The sequence below is a fragment of the Trachurus trachurus genome (genome assembly GCF_905171665.1).
Source record: "Trachurus trachurus genome assembly, chromosome: 11".
NCBI lineage: Eukaryota > Metazoa > Chordata > Actinopteri > Carangiformes > Carangidae > Trachurus > Trachurus trachurus.
The window spans coordinates 1961530-1984228 of NC_139904.1; the positions used below are offsets into that span (position 1 = coordinate 1961530).

At 43.3% G+C, this 22699-nt stretch overlaps 1 protein-coding gene across 1 annotated transcript in view; it reads left to right on the plus strand.

Annotated features, from left to right (window-relative positions):
- The window catches only part of LOC310993737 (microtubule-actin cross-linking factor 1-like), a 207296-nt gene that overhangs the window by 53571 nt on the left and 131026 nt on the right, over window positions 1–22699 (plus strand). The window contains exons 32-45 of the mRNA XM_083982185.1: window positions 852–6854; window positions 7575–7730; window positions 7872–8087; window positions 8211–8372; window positions 9321–9611; window positions 11723–11872; window positions 13167–13400; window positions 14085–14267; window positions 14746–14919; window positions 15733–15900; window positions 17821–18012; window positions 19232–19405; window positions 20241–20364; window positions 21680–21879. Of these exons, the coding sequence (XP_083838311.1) occupies window positions 852–6854; window positions 7575–7730; window positions 7872–8087; window positions 8211–8372; window positions 9321–9611; window positions 11723–11872; window positions 13167–13400; window positions 14085–14267; window positions 14746–14919; window positions 15733–15900; window positions 17821–18012; window positions 19232–19405; window positions 20241–20364; window positions 21680–21879 (8427 nt within the window). The remainder of the gene's footprint in view (window positions 1–851; window positions 6855–7574; window positions 7731–7871; window positions 8088–8210; window positions 8373–9320; window positions 9612–11722; window positions 11873–13166; window positions 13401–14084; window positions 14268–14745; window positions 14920–15732; window positions 15901–17820; window positions 18013–19231; window positions 19406–20240; window positions 20365–21679; window positions 21880–22699) is intronic.

The window sequence follows — 22699 nt, forward strand, 5'->3', positions numbered from 1 at the left end:
TTTTAAACCAGCATTTTGCTTGGAAACCACTAACAGCAACCAGAGGAGAGAGGAAGGTGGACGTCGAGCTCTGAGCCGAGGGTCAGAGAGTGGAAATAATCTGTTCAGTTAGTTTTTAGAGGGAATCATAATAAAGTGTCTCACAATAAAGAAATCTGTAATTCAGAGCAGTTTAAACACACCTATAAAATGGCGTGTGTTGCTGAGGTATAAATAACTCAGAGGTAAGAGGTGGTGATGGATCGATAGTTAGATTTCCTGAGGTCAGGGTCAGAATGAAGAGCGGCATGCAGAATGCTAACAACCAGCTTCTCACCTGTCGCGCCTCGCTCTGCCGAGCCAAACGCTGGCCCGTTAAGTGTGTGTGCCACGGGACGAGCCCGTACGGTAAGTGGCGCTCGCTTTCTCTCTTACCGTTGTTGCAAGTAAGTTTGTTTTGTTTATTTTTTCCTCATTTAGACATTTTCTTTCTTTCTTCTTCTTCTTCTTCTTCTGAATTCCTGTGTGTTTGCTTTCCTCTACCTAGAGCTTCTTTTTGTTTCCTGTTGCTTCGTTGCATGCTTAGTGCTTGTTTTAGTTTAGCAGTGGTAAGTATAGAAGCGCTGTTTGATATGAAAGAATTAAAATATGGGAAATAAAGAATCAAATTCCTAACATGGAGAAATACAAAAAATTGTATTAATCGTTTCTGTGGTTGTGGATTTTCTTCTTTTTCCGATTCTACCATCTAGTTCTGCCTTTAATATTCTCTTAATAATATAGTATCAAATAATCAATAGTAACATTTAGTTATGTTTCACATGAAACCAGGATAAACGTCGACTGAAGTTTTGTTTTGTTTCTTGTTGTAGAACCAAACTGCCATCTCCGGAGTGATCGACCTGGGAACAGTGGAAACGTTCCCGGTTTTCCAAGCGGCCCGACGAGGTCTCATTGACCAGGACAGCTGCCGCGTCCTCCTGGAGGCTCAGCTCGTTCTGGGGGGGCTCGTCCAGCCCGACTCCCCCCTCGCGCTCTCTCTGGAACAAGGTCTGGCTCGAGGCCTCGTCGACGCCCACACCAGAGAGTCGCTCCGGGAGCTGGAGAACTCCCTGCTGGTGGTGGGAAATACAGAACCTGCTGGTGATCTGTTGCCAGTGGCGACGGCCATGCAGTCCGGGCTCATCAAAGAGGAGGTGGGACTCCGTATCCTGGAGCTGCAGATCCACACCGGAGGCCTGAGGGCATCGACAGGGAAAATGCTGAGTCTGGAACAAGCGGAGGACATGAAGCTTTTGACTCCCAGAACCGTCTCCAGGCTCCAGTCCCGGCTGCAGTGCCGGGAGCTGATCGATCCAAACACGGCTGAGAAGCTGAACCTGAACGAGCTGCAGCAGCGATGCGTCTTCGACGACGAGTCCGGCTTCCTCCTCTTCCCTGTCAAACAGCAACCCGGAGGAACCGTCTGCCTCCGCTCCGGAAGGAAAGTCGGCATCTTCCGTGCCGTCCAGGAAGGTCTGATTGACCGGAAAGTGACCGCCCGACTTCTCGAAGCTCAGCTCTTTGCCGGTGGCATCGCTGACCCTCGCTCTGGCCACCGGCTGACGGTCAACGAGGCCGTCCGACACGGGCTCATGGACCAGGATCTAGCGTGTGCCATGTTGGCACGTCAGCTGCAGAACGGCGGCATCCTAGATCCTCTGAGTGGAGAACGTGTGGACGTGGAGGAAAGCATCCGCAGAGACCTTCTGTCCTCTCGTTTGGCTCTGTTGGTCCTCGAGTCTCTTTGGGCTTTCATGGGACTGCTCTGGCCCGAATCTGGAGAACTCCTGCCCGTCGCTGAGGCTCTTCAACAAGGAGTGATCTCAGGGGAACTGGCCAGGAACATTCTCCGACAGCGTCACGCTATCGGGGCTTTGTACGACCCAGAAACCACCCGGGTGCTGCCCCTGAACCAGGCGGCTGAGGAGGTTCTGGAGCCCAGTGTGGTCCGGTTCCTCAAAGACACCCACATCCCTGATGTTCTGCCCAACATGAATCAGTCCGGTACCCCGTCTCTGAACCGCTTGAGTTGGAGCTCCACCAGCTCCTCTCCACCTCCGTCTTCTCCACCCCCATCATCATCATCATCACCATCATCTGCAGGCCTCATGTTGGATGCAACGCCGGCAGAAGGAATGAATCCTGAGGAACAAGCAAAACACAAGCTGCTGTTTCACCTCATGACCCACAGCTATGTGGACGCTCATTCTGGGAAACGGCTGGTGCTGCTGGACTCTGAGCTCCTGGACTTGGTCAAAGCTTCTGAACCAGGTCGAGAGGTTGAGCCTCTCAGCGATTCAGCTACAGATGAACAGAAGGTGGAAATGTTGAGAGACATTAGTCTGACTGAGAAAGGAGTGAGTGATAAACAAAGTGAAGTAGAAAAAGAAAGTTTCAGTGGAGTCGCACCAAGTGAGGATGTCGAGATCTTTGCTACAGATAGACAAGAAGAAAGGTATGATGGAGATAATGTCAGTGGATTGTTGGAAGAACCATCAGTGATTGAAGAAAGTGATGTAGCCTTTGCAGCTGAAGATGAAATCAGTGTAGAAGAAGCTAAAAAGAAAGACACCTCAATTGATGAAAGTTTAATGGCTTCAGAAAAAGGTCCAGAGGAGCTGGTAGGAACTGAATCCAAACCCAGAGACAGTGATGGTCCAGAGACCAGTGTCATGACTACAACAGTAGATCCAGAAACAGTTAGAGTACAAGAGGATGTGGCAGAGACGATGGTGAAAGAACCCGTCCCACTAAATGAGGATATTCATCTCACAGAGTCTGACGAACGAAAAGATGTAAAATATGAAAAGGCTCCCGTGATAGAAACTGACACAAAGATTACTGAACCTAAGGTTGATGTTCCTGAGTCGGCAGAGGAGGAGGAGGGAGGGGAGGAGGAGGCTGAGTTGGCGAGTTTAGTGCTCGAGCTAAGACAGGGAGGACTGATGTCAGAGGATGGGGAAAAGCTGCTTCCAGATGAGGCGGTGGCTCAGGGCGTCCTCCCCGGACACACTGCAGTTAAACTAATGGCTAAGGCCGGTCTGTTCGGGGGTTTCCTAGATGCCCGAACCGGTGAGTCACCTAGCATGGAGGATGTGATGCAAGAGGGTCTGTTAGATGAAGAGCTGATGTGGAATGTCTTGAAGGCAGATAAAACTCTCTCAGGGGTTGTTGACGCAGAGAAGAAGCAGATCCACGGGGTGAAGGAGGCAGCTCAGGCCGGGTTGATCGACCCCAACACCGCCGCTCGACTTCTAGAAGCTCAGGTGGCGTCCGGCGGGATCGTCGACCTACGTAGGGACAAGAAAGTCTCGGTCACTCTGGCAGCAAACCTGGGGCTGATTGAGGAGGATCAGAAAGAAGATCTAGTGGCACTAGAAAAGGCGTGCAAAGGAAAAGATACAGATTCAGCAACAGCCTTCAGGAAGGCCAGTTTACAGCTGCAGATGGAAGGCGTCATCGACCCAGAAACTAAGTCTCCGGTTCCTCTGGAGCAAGCCATCCAGAAAGGGTTCATTAAGTCAGAGGAGGCCTATCAGGTGTTGGCACGGCAGGTGGCAGAGGGTGGGATAATACATCACGCTTCAGGAATGAGGCTTCCAGTCTCTGATGCTGTAGATAGAGGATTAGTGGATCGGTCTGACGCTCCGGGTCTGGAGGAGCTGGAGTGGGTCTACCAAGGGAAAGTCAGTCCTACGTCTCACCCAGACGCCGTTGTTCTCCAGGCGTCGACGGGAGCTGTTTCAGACCCTGACTCTGGAGATAAACTCACATTAACAGAGGCCGTTTCTAAAGGTCTTCTGGATGAGGACGTGGCCGATGAGATCATGGCTTCTCCCACAGTGACACAAGGGACATTAGACCCTCAAACTGCCCGAATCGTGCCCTATTCAGAACTCGTGAACCAGGGTAAGATAGACATTGAAACGGGTAAACGTTTCTTGGAGGTGAAACCATTCAGAGGCGTTCAGAGTGAGCAGGCAGGAGACAGTTTGACACTTCCTGAAGCTGTCGCATTAAAGCGAGTCGACCCAGTTCCTGCACTGAGGCTCCTCCAGAGCCAGGCAGATAGTGGAGGCATCATCGATATCAGGACTGGAGAGAGGCTTCCCCTCTCTGAAGCCTGTAGCAGAGGTCTGGTTGCAGATGACATGGTCAAGGTCATAGCCACAAACCAGATGATGAAAGGAGGCCTAGTTGATCCTGCAACCGGACAACGAGTCTCTAGTCTCGATGATGCTGTTGCAGAAGGACTCATCTCCAGAGACACAGCTTCAGAGATTCAGGACAAAGTTGAGGGCGACAGAGATAGTTCCACACCTGTGGCCTCATCAACCAGTACCTACAGCCCCTCTATCGTAATGTCTGTGACCTGCCCTGATAGTCCATACAGCACTGAGGTGTCTTCAAGTTCTCCACTGTCAGAGAAAGGTTTAGGAGTCACACAGGACGATGCAAAGACATCAACGTCCGTAGCATCGGAGTCGCCTTTCTATGACACTACCACAGAGGAGGACAGAGCAGAGGAGCCGGTGTCTGTAACCGAACCAGACCAGTCCATGGACCTCCTGTGTAGCTTTGCAGCCAATGTTGAGAAGAGAATTCAGCAAGCCATAGAGGAGATAGAGCCACAGACAGAAACCAGTGAGATGCTAATGAAACAAGAGCCTGGTGAGATTACGATTGATGAAAAACTAAAGGAGAGGGATTCAGTCGAAGAATCTGTGGATGCAGCCGTCCATGAGATTGACAAAGACTCTCAGGTAGAAGCTGCTACTGAGAAGTCTGATAGGGAACCCGTGGAGGTTTGGGAGAAGGTTGTTGAAAGCGGATCAGTGGTTCACCATGATCCTGTAGGTGAAAAACTGATGGGTCCTCCTCAGGCAGCAGAGATCAGAAAGGAAGGTGAAAGCAAAGACAGCAGTGAAGTGTCAAAACTAAGTGAGGAGGAAGATAAAAAGAGAGATGTGGCAGCACAGAAAGATGATGGTTTAGATGGTCGAGGTGAAGCAGCGGAGGAGCCTTCGAAGACAGAGATCAAATCGAGCACTGATGCCGAGCAGTCAGACCAATCACTGACCGTTCAATCGAAAGAGGCAGAAAGCAAAAGCAAGAAAAAGAGGAGGAATAAAAAGAAAGGAAAGGGTAAAGAAGCAGAGGGTGAAACACAACCTGCAGACACAAAACGTCTGTCTGAGGTTGACCAAGCCGAGGCAGATGTCCAGAGGCAGCCTGAGGCTACAGATGCAGCTCCAGATGAGTTTGCATCACAAGATAAATTTGAGAAATCACAGATCGAAGGGGAGACAGCTTCCCTCGGCCGTCCCGACGGAGAAAGAGAAGAGAAGATTGACAGGAAAACTGAGGCTAAGAAAGATCTGTTAAAACAGGGAGAGGATTCAGTTCCAACCACTGTGGAGTTCACAGAACAAACGATTGAGCCACAAAAGGATGTAGTGTTTTCTAAGGATGTAGAGAAAAGTGATAAGGAAGAGAAAGCAAAAAGAGAGGAGCAGAAAGAGGAAGTTGAAAAGAAAGACAGTGTCTCTCAACAACCAGAACAACCAGAACAACAAGAGAGCATGCAGGAGGTGAAGAAAGGCAAGGAGCAGGAATTACCTCAGAAATCAACTCTACCAGAAACTGAGAAAGCAGCGCTGGTACTGAAAGCCAAAGAGAGCATCCTGAAAAAGGTGTTTGAGAAAGGCGTGAGTGAGAAGCAGGCGGCCGAGGAGCTGCAGGCGCTTCGCAAGGAGGTCGGGAAGAAGGAAAGTCAAGGAACAACTCTGCCGGCTGCCGGTGACGGACAGGAGAGCCCTGATGTCAAAGATGATGATGATGATGATGGCGTCCAGAGACTGAATGGTTCTCCGAAAGAAAGCGAGGAAGAGCCGAGTGTCCAAGAGGATGAAGTGAAACTGACAAAGGTGAAAGAAGATGGAGAAACTGTGGAGAAGAGTTCTGTGAAGGAGACCAAACTCCAGGCTCCTTCAGCAAAGATCAAGAGCTCTGGGAAGGAAGACGTGGAGAAAGACGTTGAGACCGCTCCATCAGTCAAGCCCAAAGAGCCTCCGCAAAGCAAACGCAGCAGGAAGAAGAAGTCCAAAGGTCCAAAGGTGTCGGAGAAACCTGAGCCCCAAACGGAGAAGTCAACAGCTGATAAGAAAGTGGAGTCTGAGGTGACGACCAAAGACATTTCTACAATGGAAAAAGCAGCTCCAGATGTTTCAGCTTCGACTGAGCAGCAGAGGACGGAAAGAGACGCTGGTGCTCAGACGATCGAGGACGTCATCAAGACTTCAACTGGTGGTGAGGAAATCAAGATGGAGAAGTCACCTGCAAGTCCTGTTAAAGCAACTGACACGGAGCAACAACGACGTCCAACAGAGGAACCCAAATCTCATTCTGAGGAACCCACACAAGCTGCAGAGGAACCAAATGCAAAAACCACAAGTGGAGACAAATCCATTGACAAATCCATTGACATTTCCATTGACAAATCCATTGACGTTCCCATTGACGTCCAACCTGAGGCTCAGTCTGAGACTCCTGACTCACAACCAGATAAAACAGCCGATCAGAAACCAACGGAGATTGAAACTACCGATGTTCCTGAACCAGAAATCCCAAAAGACCAACAGCAGCAGAAACTTGAGTCTCCCGAGACGCCAGCTGTGCTCCAAGAAGAAGCTTCAACTGAGTCTGAATCAGCCGGAGTCCCAGAGTCCGATACGACCACTGAGAGCTGGGGGGAGGAAGAGGAGGAGGACGAGACCAGAGAGAGACAAAGACTCACGTCAAAGAAAGAGGAGGCGACGTCCACAACTGGCAAGGTAAGAACGAGGAGAAAAACTGGGAACATCTTCTCTTCAGTGTGTTATTAATTGGATAGTTCAACATTTTGGCACATTGGCCCATTGCCATAATCCCTATAGTCATAGCAGTAGGTTCGTTACCTTTAATTGTCGGTGCAAGCTATTTTTAGAACGGCGGAGCAGAGCCGTGAGCTGCTCAGAGCTACACTACGGAGGCTCATTATGGGATTTCTTGGTTTCCCTCATCAAACTCATCAAATACACAATCCAACAAGTCCACAACGCTCTGGTGGACAAGTTGTGACCTGCACATTCACCACGCTATGAGATAATAACACAACGTTACCACACAGAGTTGTTTTAGAGGGAAATTCATGCAAAACCGCTGATGGGCGTTGCCTTCAGGGACAGTTTTTCATCCAGCAGTCTCTGAATTTCCCTCTAAAACAACTCTGTGTGGTAACGTTGTGTTATTATCTCATAGCGTGGTGTATTTGCAGGTCACAACTTGTCCACCAGAGCGTTGTGGAGTTGTTGGATTGTGTATTTGATGAGTTTGATGAGGGAAACCAAGAAATCCCATGAGCCTCATGAGCTTGCACCGACAATTAAAGGTAACAAACTTACTGCTATGACAATAGGGATTATGGCAATGGGCCAATTTGCCAAAATGTTTAACTATACCTTTAGGTCTTAGCTCACTTACATCTGTTCTTGCTCCTGTTTCTGTTCCCTCAGTCCTCACTGAAGCGTCAGGAGTGTTTGGAGCACGACCAGAGGATCGTGGCCCTGGTCTCCATGGTGCGACACCTCGAGGTCCGACTGAAGCAGCAGCAGCAGCAGTCGGTCGGCCGCAGCCTTGTTGCCCTGGACGACATCATCAGACAGACAGAGGTAATGCGCTGATGCTTGAGTTATTGTTGCAGTTTTACTTCTGCAGGCGGTTTCTAACAAAGAAGCCGATTTAAGGATTTTAGTCTGTTACTCAACAGCATCAAGAGAAATTGTTTGCTTTCTTTGATCCTAATCTCTCAGACTCTGGACCTTGAGCTGCGCGACTTGGAGCCCGAGATCACGAAGGAGGTGGAGGCGGCCGAGCAGCTGCTGAAGCCCCGACCTGAAGATGTTCCTCCACAGCTGCTGTTGGCACTGGAGAAGGACGGACGCAGCTTAGCCCGAGGCTACGAGGCTGCCACGGCGCTCTCTGAGGGAATCCTGCAAAGTCTGCGCGACCACAGAGACTCGTACAAGGTAACGCAGAAAACACCGAAGAGGGAGAAGTGGATTATATTAGATCGGATTTTAAAGATTAGTTCAGAAAACTCCCTTGTTGTTTCGATGTTTGTGTTCATTAGCGTGGACTTGTGTTTTCAGGAGGCGGTGATGGCTGAGCAGAAGTCACTGGGAGGACAGGTGGACGGTCTGCTGTCCTGGCTGAAGGAGACAGAGGCTCAGATGGATGGAGGGATGGAAACAACGGAGAAAGCAGAGAAAGACGACGGTGATCCGCTCACACAGCAGCTGGATCTCTGCAGGGCAAGTTCTCTGAGCCACGCATGAAACTTTACTGAAGTATTTGGTGACCGAATGATAAATTAATAATGATAATAGATCATTCTCGTGGAAAAAAAAGTGTATTTAAAGGTCCAGTGTGTAAAATGAGGGGACAATTATGACATCTAGGATTCTGATTCTATTATTTATCTGTTAAATAATTATATTGTTTATTTATAAATGGAAACTCTTGAAACGTGCTCTCTGGTTGGCTGGATTTTCCATTCTGTACAAACATGGCGGCGCAAGATGGCAACACTCTCTAAGCAAGACCCTTGCTTTATGTATATACAGTATAAAAGAAGAATTATAAGGCTATGAAAACCAAACAGATTTTATTTTATAGTTATACACTTATACAAATATATTCATTGGTAGTATATTCGGATTTTGCCATTAAACCTTGACAAATATTACACACTGGACCTTTAAAGAGAAAAGGGCTTGTTCAAAGCTTGCACTTTTTTCTAAAAGAGGCACTTTCTTATTTATATTATTTAGAGGTTTCTGTCTTGTTCTCTTTACCTTGAAATGCAGGCCTTAAATTCATATTTATGATAAAAAAGATAGTTGTTAAGTGACATACAAGTGCACTATGTTTGAAAATTGACAAGAAATATGAAAATGTACGTTGCTGATTTTATTTAATGGACATAGGGGTCGGCTATAAGACACAATTTAGACTGTATGCCGCTATTCCCTCCTTGGGACTCTCTAATTATCTCCATGTGTAGCTGAGCACCTTTTTAAGACCAGAAGATGTGCACCTGCTCCACATCTTAGACTTCATGAGGTTTGGACCTTTTACTTGGACGAAAGATTAGTAGCTGGACCTCATTGAATTTTAATCGAATTCCCCTGCTGTAGATGTTTGCAACAACTCAGTGTGTTTCTGCAAGAATAACACCCCCTCTCTCTTTGTTGTTGCAGGATCTCCAGTCGTCTCTCTCGGCTCGCTCCAATGAGGTCAACACCGTGGCCTTGGACATCCAGGTGTTCATCTCGGAGCGGGCGGCGGACCTGGCTCCGGAGCAGAGCCGGCAGCTTCTGGGGCAGCTGCAGCAGCTGCAGAGGGCGTTCCACCGCGCGTCGGGCCGAGCCCAGGCCTGGGCCGACGCCCTCTCCGCCCAGAGGGAGAGGGAGGAGGAGAGGAGGCGCAGGGAGAGAAGAGCCAGAGAAGAGCAGGAGGACAGAGAGAGGCAGAGTGCCAGGGAGAGAGAGGTTTGGAAACAAAAAAAGACCACTGAGTCCGATCGGTTTGAAAAAAACGCTGAGCGACTTCTCACTAATGCAGCGATTAGCTTCATTATCCTTCATCATGATCACAGCTTTAATCGTCCTGCTCTTCACTAGTCCTGCTTCTCTACACCAGTGTTTTTCAACCTCATTTGAGCCGCGGCACATTTTGTTCACTAAACAAAAATGTTACAAAACGACACAGTGCAGCCTAATACATTAAATAGTAGGTCTGGGACGATACGCTTTTCTCCCGATTCGATTCTTCTACGATTTTTTGGATGGCGATTCGATTTAAATTGCGATTCTACGATATTGCCGACTCTCTCGATTTTTAATCTGCACTTTTAACATTTATCTGCACACAAATACTGTAGGAGCCTATAAATTAACATACTCCATTATAAAGTGAACTTAAACCCTTTTCAAAACCTGGACTTTCTATTCTGTATGTAAAAAAGGTGAACAAATGCACATTGCACAATATTAATAAATAAAAAAATTAAACCAAAAAAAATCGATTTTTGAAAAAAAAAAAGATTTAAAAATCGTCAAAAAAGATATTGCGATATTTATGTGAATCGATTTTTTCTCCCACCCCTAGTAAATATAATACAAATATTGTCTCTTACAGTGTAGTTAGTTTGTTCTGTACTCAGTATGGTCATTGCTAAGGCTACACCCATTGATATAAAAGAGTCCTATTTTATTAGCCAACTCTGCCAGACAGTCACTATTACAGACACAGATGCTCAACAAAGCCACATTATTTTTAGGAGCTAAATAATATTTGTTTGGACTTATGCTCACGACTAACTGTTAACCGATAACAATAACTTTGACCGATTCTTTACAGAGGGGTTTGTTGATATATCATTCACAGCCTGATTTATACAACGTTTTGTTCCTAAAAACAGGGCGAAATTTGGGTTTTTTTTAGGGCTGGTGACAGTATTTTCTCATTTACAAAGTGATAAAAAGAGATATCCAAAATCCTCCTCTGTAAAAACTTCTGACTCTAATATGTCAATAGAATAAAACAAGAATTTTGAAAGGGGCTTCATCCGTTGTTCAGATTTCGGTTCTGGAAGTGTATGCAAAATAGCCCATATTTCATTAGATATTGCCTCATTTACATATTTAAACATACGATTTGACAAAACTTGTAATACAAAAAATATTTGTCTTAATGTAAGTGATAAACTTGGGAAGTTTCATGGTGAAATCTGTTAGTTAATTTTTTTCCCCTATTCACCTGTAGTGTCTCCATCGCTTTTGTGCGTCAGTTATCGGTCTAAAAAAAAAAATTCAAAATGTGCATCCCTAGTTTGAATCAATTAAGTTAAATTTGATGATTTTCCACGGCACACCTGACGAACTCTCACAGTGGTTGAAAAACACGGCTCTCCACCACATCTCAGTCACTCCAGCTAACCTGCACCACAGTGAAACCCCCACACGTCATCATCAAACCCCCTCATCATCTCATACTGTCTCATAGGAACACACTGCTGCTCTTTCACTCCTACAACAGGCCTTTAATGCTGGTTTGCTCCTCTGCATGTCTCTATAACGTGTGTTTATTAACCTGTCTGCCTGTTTGCTGTTCCAGATTGCCACTGAAGGAAATCGCTTGTGTCACGGCGGTAAAAGGCTTTGAGATCTGATAACAGACGCAGCAGTCGCGCCGCTTCACTGTTTTTCCTCTGTTCTCCTCTGAACACAAGAGAAAGAGGAAAAACAGGAAATAAAACAACATTTATATATCTATTTGTATGATTTCTCTTGTTGTTGCTTTTACCAACACGTTGATGTGAAGGTATTATATGTGTGTGTGTCTGCCTATGCGAGTGTGTGTGTGTGTGTGTGTGTGAACTCTGGACACAATCTGCTCAAAACTTGGGAATTTTGGTTTTAGGTGCAAATGTGTTTAAAAACAGGTTTTTAGATGAAAACAGACTTTTTCTTGCTGTTTTTTATAAACAGATAAACAGAAACTCACATCAGTGTCAGGTTTCCTCACATTTTTCTTCCTCCTCTGGCTCTTTGCTCTCCGTCCTTCCTCTTCTTTCCTCTCTCTCCTTCGTTCCTCTCAGGTGGTGCAGCAGCAGAAAGCCGAGTGCTCTCAGAAACTGGAAGGCCTCACCATGTGGTTGGCTGGAGCTGCCAGCTTATTGGCCAGTCAGAGCGCGGGAGCAGAGTCAGGTGACGTGAACGTCCTGCAGGAGAAACAGAAGAAACTAAAGGTACGAAGCTCTGGATGAACAAATCTGCATCTCTTTCTTTCTTTCTTTCTTTCTTTCTTTCTTTCTTTCTTTCTTTCTTTCTTTCTTTCTTTCTTTCTTTGTATTTGTATTTGTATTTTTTTTGTTGTATTTTTTTATTAGCACATGAAAGATATATAAAACAGTATAGGGTACAGGGCTGGTCAAGTCAAGTGGTCCTCCTAAAGATATCAACATAATTCAACATACATTTAATTTACAGTAATGTGAAGAACAACATAAAACAATTAGAAAAGAGCGAGAGAGAGAGAAAAACAATATTGTGTGGTGATGTAAAGGAAATTACTGTATGTGGATTATGCATTGCTCAACTGGGCCAATAGAAAAGTGAATTATTCGTTACTTAAATTAATTTATGCTTGTGCAGTTTCTAAGGTGAATTAGTAATGAATTCCAAAAGTGCGGATCTCTAAATCTAATTGAGAACTGAGAGAAAGTAGATTTGAATAAAGTGGGATGAAGATTATTTGCTAGTGTTTTTTATTATTAAATTATGAATCTGGGAATTGAACTGAAATACAGTTTGAAAACAGATTGGAAGTAACTCGTGAATGGATTGATGAACAAAAATACATATTTGAAAAGTATTTACAGCAAAAATAATAATTTCACAATTTGACAATATCATGGTAAATCACAGCATTTCTTATTAATTGGTTGGAAAGGAGCAGGGAGAATGTACATCTTATATTGCCTGTCCCACACTCAATATCTAATTATTCTAGTAATCTGTCACTGAGCACTGAGTTTCAAGTTGACTTATCAGTCACTGAGCGATACTATAGTCTTACCATGAAGTAAAAAAAAAAACAAGCATGATAAAAAATAAAAAACAGCATTTCAAGCCGACTTTTCTGCAAGAATCATTGGTTACTTTTGTCATAATTAGTGTGAATGCTCCCTGAAAGCATACTACCCCCTTTTCTCTGTCTTTTACTTATTTCTTTCTTTCTTTTCTCTACCCCACTCTATCTCTGTCTACCTCTTTCTATCTATCACCCCCTCTCTCTGTCTCTTTTTCTCTCTTTCTTTCTTTCTTTCTTTCTTTCTTTCTTTCTTTCTTTCTTTCTTTCTTTCTTTCTTTCTTTCTTTCTTTCTGCCCATAGAAAGACATTCATCTCTCTTGCAATTTCCTTTAGCATTTTCTTGTACAGGTCTTCAATTCATTACTTTGTGAGTTCCATAGTCCATCTGCACATATAGAATCAGCCGAATCTCATGTTGTTGTGATGTTGTGTTTTCTCTCTCTCTGCAGGAAGTGCAGAAGGAGCTCCAGAGTAGAAGAGAGGGCGTGGCCGAGGCCATCCGCTCGGTGGAGGAGCTGCTGGCCGAGCGCGGAGAGAGTCTGAGCCCGGAGGAGAGGGAGAAGCTCCAGGAGACGCTGAGCAGGTTGAAGCAGCAGTACGGCGCCATCACAGAGTCGGCCAACACCTCGGTGTCGGAGCTCGACACGGCCATCAACACCACGGTCCAGCAGAACACACAGAGGGTAGGAACTAGACCACGGTGGCATTCGTATAGTTATAAATAATAATACTTTTTATTTATCATGAGCTTTTACAAATGCTCAAAGACGCTTACATAAAAATAAGAACACGATTAAAATACAGAAACAATGTAGAAGGCAAGGCATCTTTATTTATATAGCACATTTCATACCAAGGTAACTCAATGTGCTTTACATAAAGACAAAACATTAAAAAAAAGAAGCATAAGACAGAATAAAAACAAACAAAACACTAAAAACAGAGTTAAAAGCAAGAGCAAATAAAAGTAAAATAAAAGAAAATAGATAAAGTTTAAAGTTCTCAGCTATAAGCACGTGAAAGTTGTAGTTTACCCCCCTAAAGAGTATCTATCTTTACTCAAGTGGACATTCAACTCTGATATTATGTTAAGCCTCTTTGTGTGTACTCTGGGTCAAGTTTTTTATTTTATTTTATTCTTTTATTTTTATTATTATATATGTGTATGTTGTGTCCCTGTTCCCCCAGACCGGGGCGTAACAATTGTATGTTGCTTCAACTGTTAAGAAATTTGACAATAAAAATATTTGGAAAAAAATTTGAAATGAGACAAGATAGAAGAACAGAAAATTAGACATAGAACAGAAAATAAATCTACAGTAAGAACAGTTTTTTTTATTGTGTAATAATCGTCCTCTGTCCTGCAGGCTAAAGCGGAGGAGGAGCTGCAGGAGACCCGGGGGCAGATCGACTCTCTGCTGACTGAGCTGTCGTCTCTGAACCAACCAGGCGGCAGGAGAGCGGCGGCTCAGTCTGCAGCTCAGGATGTTGCAGATACGTCGTTGTCGCAGCCAGAGGGCGCCGTCACGTCACACACAGAGACGCTGCAGGTCAGGACCCCTCATCTTTCACATAGTGCACCTTAGGGATGTCACCATTATAGATTTTCTTGTTACTCTAGCAACTGAGGTAAACACCACCCCATATTTTAAGTATCAATTATATTCCTCAGGGGAATTAATTGTCATCTACACCAAATGTTTAAGTTTATTTTAATCGTTTTTTTTTTTTTAATTACACATGACACGCAAACTTTTAAATTCCTACTGATTCAATGTTACATTAGATAAATGGACCAGTATCTGTGCATTTACCTTTACTTTGGCGCACATCTGTCGAGATGGTTCCGACATAATCTTTTTTGGAAAGTGACGGTATTTAGGAATCTTTGCAATAAATTAAATGTGCCGTTTAATACAGCGAATAATTGTGAAAGCAAGTAATCGTGACATCCCTAGTGCACCTTCACTTCAGTGTCTTGTGCCACCAGCAGCTTCTGACGCTGTGAGCTTTGTCCCTCTGCACCAGGCGGAGCTGCAGCAGCTCCAGGCTCAGCAGGCGCAGCTGCTGCAGATCTCCCAGACCACTCGATCGCTGCTGGAGCAGTCGGACGCCACGGTTCCTCCTGAGGAGAAGCAGCGTCTCCGAGCCGCTCTGGACCAGCTGCAGGCCCAGCACCAGGACAAGCTGCAGAGCTGCCAGGTCAGAGTGGTTGAATATATATGCTCTGTACAGTCAACTTCCACTAGTTCTGCTCTCTGGAGAGATTTCTGCTGGCAGAATCTGGTTAGATATTTCATAACCCCTAAGTTCCAAAAGCAAGTGAAGGGTCTCAGCACACCTGAAGATGCAGGTGCGTAGGAGGAGGGCATAACCCAAAATACAAAGTTCAGAAAAAGCTCCCTAAGTTAAAATGTGTGCAGACAGGGCAGACAGCCAGGGGACTTTGTTGGAGAGAGTGTGGTGAACAGCTAGCAGACCATTTTCATATATTCTGGAGCTGCCATATTGGCAAAAGATTACGCAAGTAGTACAAAACATTTTTGGTGATGAAATTAGTAGCTCCTTTTCTACAATCTACCTGGGTAATATTGCACCCCATATATTGGGGCGAGACAAATACCAAATACCAAATAAAATATTATTAGCAGCTAGTAAGAAAACCGTAACTGGAAGCTGGCTGCAGACCGTCACCACACCTCCAGCAGAGTCAGACTGGATCAATATTGTGACTAATATCCAAAATATGGAAAGGATGACCTTTTCGTTAAATCTACAGACTGATAAATATTTGCACTATTGGGAAAAATGGATTGTGTTCATGTCCGAAAGAGACGCTCATTGAACCATCATTGTATTGTATTTATTAAAAAAAAAGTAAAAAAAAAAAAAAAAAAAAAGAGTTGCCAGGTCAGATGCATGGACGGTTTGTTGGTCGGTTGGATGGATGGGTGTGTATCCTCATCGCCTCACAGTTACCTGACTGCTGCTGCATCTCTTAATGATTTCCTCCAGGATCGTCTGAGGAAGTCTGAGGCTCTGAAGGACGAGTTGACCAAGTTCCTCCAGGAGCACGGCGGCCTGGGTTCATGGCTGGAACAGAGCGAACAGGAGCTGCGTTCCCTGGGGGAAGGAGAAACCGACGCACAGGGACTGAAGAGCAGGCTGGACGAGCACAGAAAGGTCGGTTAGGTCACACCAAACATTTAGTTTTCATGTGCAGAGTCGATCACCTGCAAACAATTGTGCAAGATGATTTTCTAATGTTCCAAATGTGCAAATCAACATGCGCTGTCCATTTAGTTGCTGCAGTTTCATTATAAACCAGTTTTTCTTTTATTCTCAGCCTGTTTTCTTGTCTTCTTCATCTTTTCATCTTTTCTTCTTTGCTGCAGCCCAACAACAATATGTTTTATTTTGCCCTTCCTATTAAAGCAGATATCAGTGGAATGTTTTTGTTAATATAAGTCCTAAATAGTCCTATTTTCCGTCAGCAATCACTTACATGAAGTGTTTCAGCCTAAACACGAGTCTCTCCGTCACTCTGCTCTGCTGTAACCCGAGGAGAAAATTTTCCTTGTGGGATACAAGTGTTATCCAATGAGGAGAGAGAACGGCATGAAGGGCTGTGTGTGCAGCCAAGGGATGCGCGTGAATGTGGTGACGTAGCACGAGGACCAATTGATGCCTGACAAGGGCGGGGGCTGCTAACTCATGGTGCGTTCAAAGAAACTCGTACTTTGTGTTTTTCCTTCCTGTGAAGTCATACCAGTTCGATCTGGTACGAGTTCACGGGTCGGAAGTTACGAGTGGCCGTTATAGGGAACTTTCACAGACAACAGGATGGTAAAAACACGAGCTACGGGTTACCTGGAACGCTACCAAGTCGTAGTTGTGACTTGAAGCTGTAACTTACGGTTTCAAAAGCCTGCTTTGAACGCAGCATTAGCCGAAACGGCCGTGAAGCTGATATCTGCTTTAATCCATCAGATCACATTTCATGTTGCATTTGTGGCCAAACTCTCCGTGGCAGGAAACAATCCCAACACAGATAACTCTTCATTTCAATGTTACAGTTTGCACGTGTTGCACATGCACTCTTTATTTGGCCATTAAAGTTCAATTCAATTCAATTCAATTTTATTTATAAAGCGCATTTCATGCACAGGGCAAACTCAATGTGCTTTACAATAGTTAAACAATTATAATACAATGCAATAATAGTGCAAACAATTAAAGAAGTGCAAATTTAAAACAAAACAAAATCAAAACAGTATCACATACGTCTACATATACATGTACATGCTCGGGGAGACACATTGGTATTTTCATTCACTTCCACTTGTTGCCTGTAGGTGGCGCTGACAGGTCACTTTGGTTTAAATCTCAGCTGCTTTGAAGTGAAGTGAATGAGCTGAGAAAATCTGTCTCTCTGCATCTGGGCCCAGATTTCAAAGCAGATAACTGTGGAGCTGTTTCTCTTTCTTTTCCTTTAATCATCCGTGGAAGATCGAATTTTCCGTCACAAGTTCTGGGAAACTCCACAGAAGCAGTTTGGAATAATTCCCTCATTAAGAGTTAGAGTCCGCTGGTCTCAAACTCACACTGCAAAAACTCAAATATCTTACCAAGAATATTTGTCTTATTTCTAGTCAAAATGTCATTTCTAGTCAAAACAAATCTCATTCTACCTAAAATAAGACTCATCACATTAAAAAGTAGCTTGTTTTTAGACACTTTTTACTTCTTTCAGGCAGATTTTCACTTGAAATAAGTAGAAAAATCTGATAGTGGAGCAAGTTTTTCTTCCTTATAACAAGCACAAAAGACTAGCTTTCACTGGCAGAATTTTCTACTTATTTCAAGTGAAAATTAGTTTGAAACAAGTGAAAATGATCTAAAACAAGTTAATTTTTAGGTGATGAGTCTTATTTAAAGTGGAAAGAGTTTAGTTTTGACTAGAAATGAGACATTTTGACAAGAAATAAGACAAATATTCTTGGAAAGATTTTGAGTTTTTGCAGTGCACACGGAGCTGCTGGGTAGTTTTTTTTTTTTTTCCATCTCCAGTGTCTTGACGTCACTCTGTATCTGTGTTTCCAGCTGGCGGAGGAAGTCATCTGCCACAAGGCCGACCTGCGCTTCGTCTCCATCTCGGGGCAGAAGGTCCTGGACTCGGTTCAGGGATCTCTGGAGCAGCTCGGCGGTCCGGACCCGGCTCTGGAAAGCACCAAGCAGCTGGTGACGGACAAGCTGCAGGACGCCAACCACAGATACACAACCCTGCACACCAAGGTGAGAGAGACCAGAGGACAGCGGTGTAGTCTATGTGATACTCAGGTAGACTCAGTATAGCCACTGAAAATGCATAAATATTTCAGTATATTACCCAGTACAACAAAACTATCCAACTAAAGTAAATGTCAATGGTTCTCAAAGTGGGAGGGTTGACAGGGTTCAAGGGGGTTCACAACTTTTTCTTGAAATTTTACCCCTTTTTTAATTATTGTTTTAATTAGTTTTCTTTTCTCTTTTTGAGAAATATTTACCTGTTTCTTCTCAATTTTTCTGTTCCACTTATTTTTCCACTATTTTTTAAAGATTTTTTTTGAGAAATTTGACCACATTTTTCTACAATTTTTTTAATTTTTTTTACCACCTTTTCTAGAATTCTTGAGTAATTTTACCAGTTTATTTTTTTTTTTTACTATTTACTAATATTATATATATATATATATATTTTTTTTTTTTTTTTTTACTATTTTTTTTTTTACCACTTTTTTTTTTATTACTGTTTGACTTTTTTTTTTTTTTTAAGAAATTTTACCATTTTTTCTGAGAAATTTTACCAGTTTATTCTCAATTTCATTTCTTTTCTTTTTTTTTACTATTTACTAATATTATATTTATTTATTTATTTTTTTTACTATTTTTACTAGAACCACTTTTTTTTTTTTTTTTATTATTGTTTGACTTTTTTTTTTTCCTAAGAAATTTGACCACTTTTTCTGAGAAATTTCACCAGATTTTTCAAAAAAAAACAACAACAAAACAAACAAACACCTTTTTCTAATATTTTTTAAACTTTTTTGTTTATTTTTTTGTCAGAATTTTTACCACTATTTTCTAGAAATGTTTCAACTTTTTTGGAGAAATTGTACCTCTTTTTTTCCCCAGAAGTTCTCTATAATCTTTCAAAAATGTACGCCTAATTTAAACGTACATTGATTGTTTGTGTATTTCTGGTGTTTGCTTCAAAATTTTGTCCAATGGGGGTTTGTGGTCTAATTTGTGTCAATTTTAGGGTCCTTGATATAAAAAAGTTTGAGAACCACCACCGGTCTATGTGATACAAGTATGAACAGTTTACCACCTAAAAAGCAGTTTACCCACTAACTACAAAACATCAGACTACACCACTGCCAGAGGATGTTTCTCCGTCTGTCACGTCGTTGTTGTCTGTCTGTCTGTCTGTCTGTGATCGGTCCGCTGAGGTTGTGTGTGGGTGTTTCAGTCCTCAGAGTTGGGCGGCCGGCTGTCGGGGCTGTTGGAGCGCTACCAGCAGCACCAGGATGAGGTCGTCTCGCTCCACTCCTGGCTCAGCACTCAGGAACAGAACCAGAGCATCGCCAAGCCCAGCGGCGACACCGACCCACAGAACCTGCAGAACACGCTCAGACAAGTCCAGGTGAGACACCGAGACACCGACCATGTAAAACCAGTGAAACCTACGTCAGCTGCTGCATCGTTTAAAGGGGTAGTTCACCCAAAATTCAAATTTCACTCATTATCTTCTCACCCTCATGTCGACAATGAGTCCTCCGTGGCTTCTCTGAGTTACGGGGGGGTCAGCGCAGCAGTATTTGTCCATATAATGGTTTTGAAAGGTGCTAACTTTTCTACGTCCAAAAAGACACACCAAAAAACATCCAAATACCTCCATACTGCTCGTATGTAATGTCCCTCTTGTATTGAAGCTCCGACATGAGAAATTGTTCCGCCGAGCAGTGAACCGAGACACCGGGAGCTTCCGCTACAAACAAGCTTAAAATATAGACTTATTTAATTTTTTTCGGAACAATTTCTCATGTCAGGGCTTCAATATAAGAGGGACATTACATACGAGCACTATGGAGGTATTTGGATGTTTTTTGGTGTGTCTTTTTGGACGAAGAAAGTTGGTATCCATTCACAACCATTATATGGACAAATACTGCTGCGCGGACCCCCCCCCCCCCCGTAACTCAGAGAAGCCACGGAGGACTCTGAAACTTCTCACAGCTGAACTATCCCTTTAAATCCAGTCCTGTAACTTAATCCCGGAAAAAAAATAAAAATAAAACATGTGTAATGTTGAAATGGAAAATATGAATGTACATTGTCTGAGTTTTATATTGAGTTTGTGTGGTGTGGTGTGGTGTGTGTGTGTGTGTGTGTGTGTGTGTGTGTGTGTGTGTGTGTGTGTGTGTGTGTGTGTGTGTGTGTGTGTGTGTGTGTGTGTGTGTGTGTGTGTGTGTGGTCAGCTGCTGCAGGATGAACTGGCCGAGCGCTCGGTGCAGCTGGAGAAGGTGAAGAGAGCAGGAAGAGACCTGGTCAGCACCGACGAAGCCCCGTCCCTCAAAGCCGTGGACATCCTCTGTGCTGCAGGTAACTAAGACTTCTTCTTATTTTGATCTGGATTTTTGAATATCACACATTACAAGTATATCTCAATCAATCAATCAATCAATCAGGCTTTATTTGTACAGCACTTTTCATGCCCACGGCAGCTGAAAGTGCTTCACATGATAAAAACAAGGAACATACAGTAGGAGACACATATTGGGAGACAAACACATACATTCACATACACATACATACAGTTAAGGTCAAAATTATTAGCCCCCATGCAACTTTTTAACATTTCCCTAAAATAATGCCCAATGTTAGCAATATTCATAAAATTTTATTTAGTAAATCATTCATCAATGATATGACCCCATTTTGGTACACTTTGGAATGTGAAATAAATATTCAAGATTTATTTATGAACAATTTGGTAAAAATTGAGATGGTCAAAATTATTAGCCCTCTATGGGATTTTTTGCTTGCTTTTTCTGCTAACTCGGTTTGAAACCACACCTGAGCAGTCAAAAAACACAAGATTTCCAAAACTTTGGAGCGCAAAATAATCAGAGATGTCAACAAGAAACCCTGGAGCTCTGCAAAGACGATTGTTGCTGAACTGGCTTCATCTGGACATGATGTTTCATGCAAGACTGTTGTGAGGGCTCTTCATCGTGGTGCATGCCCGAACAGCTCATGTGTAGTTTCATCAGACCAAAGCACAGACTTCCAAAACTCACCCTAATGTTTCAAATTGTCTCTGGCAAAGTTCAGTCCGACTTTGATGTGCTGCCGTGAGAGCAAAGGGGTTTTTCTTGGACGATGACCATTAAGTCCACCACGATGAAGATCCCTCACAACAGTCTTGCATGAAACATCATGTCCAGATGAAGCCAGTTCAGCAACAATCGTCTTTGCAGAGCTCCAGGGTTTCTTGTTGACATCTCTGATTATTTTGCGCTCCAAAGTTTTGGAAATCTTGTGTTTTTTGACTGCTCAGGTGTGGTTTCAAACCGAGTTAGCAGAAAAAGCAAGCAAAAAATCCCATAGAGGGCTAATAATTTTGACCATCTCAATTTTTACCAAATTGTTCATAAATAAATCTCGAATATTTATTTCACATTCCAAAGTGTACCAAAATGGGGTCATATCATTGATGAATGATTTACTAAATAAAATTTTATGAATATTGCTAACATTGGGCATTATTTTAGGGAAATGTTAAAAAGTTGCATGGGGGCTAATAATTTTGACCTTAACTGTACATAATATATATCCTAATTAGTAGTATCGTTCCCATTTCAGATTAAAGCTTTCCACTTGTTACTAATTTTTTTTTTTCTTTTCATTTCTCCAGATGGTTTGGAGAAGCGGTTCAGCTCTCTGTCTGCCTCGGTGTGTGAGCGGGCGGAGCAGCTGCAGACGGCCGTGGCCCAGTCGGTCAGCGTGCAGGAGGGGCTGAAGGGTCTGCTCGGCTGGCTGGACCACCTGGTGCTGAAGCCCGGACCCGTGGAGCCCACGGCTCAGGCCGTTCAGGACGCGCTGACCCAGAATCAGGTAGAGTTCCCACGGGAAAAATGAAAATGCAGGAGTTTGTAGGACGACAGAAAATGTGAAAAGTTGGGATGTCATGATTATAAAATTTCTTGGTACGATTATTGTCGGAGAAATAATCACGGTATTACGATTATCATGATCATTAAGCATTAAAGGGACAACGAGGAGTTTTGTTAAAGCGAAGTGTTTCCACACTACATTTATGAGCCTCCGCACCGTGAAATTCTTTGACCGGTGCAAGACAGACTCATGTTTTCATTCATCAAGAATTAAAGTCAGAGGTTGGAAGACGATCACATACCGTCGTAGTTCCCACCATAAACGGTGATTCGGCGGCGTTATTCTCATGACTCGCCACGAAACCGAAAGTAAAGAACGCTAGTCGGCTCGCCCAGCATTTCCACCACCACTAATAATAACAAAATAACCATAGAGACAAAACCATAGATTTATCTAAAATGGAGCCAGTAACAAGTGGTAACGTAGATTCATCCACATTAATATGAGACTTTTTTATAACCAAATAGAAACTCCTCGTTGTCCCTTTAATTAATTTCACAATACTATGAATGTGTAAAATCAAATGTAGTCAAAATATAATTAAATCACTTGTTGTTTACACAAAATATCTCAAGTATCTATTAATATATGACCAATTATTAACCCCCCAGGGGAAGTGTTTGAAATAGTTAAAAGCACGAGCAAATAAAAGTAAAAGAAAAGAAAGTAGATTTAGATAGAAAGTTTTAAGTTCTCAGCTATAAGCACGTGAAAAGAGAAATGTTTTTAACCTGGATTTAAAAGTGCTGACAGTTGGGAC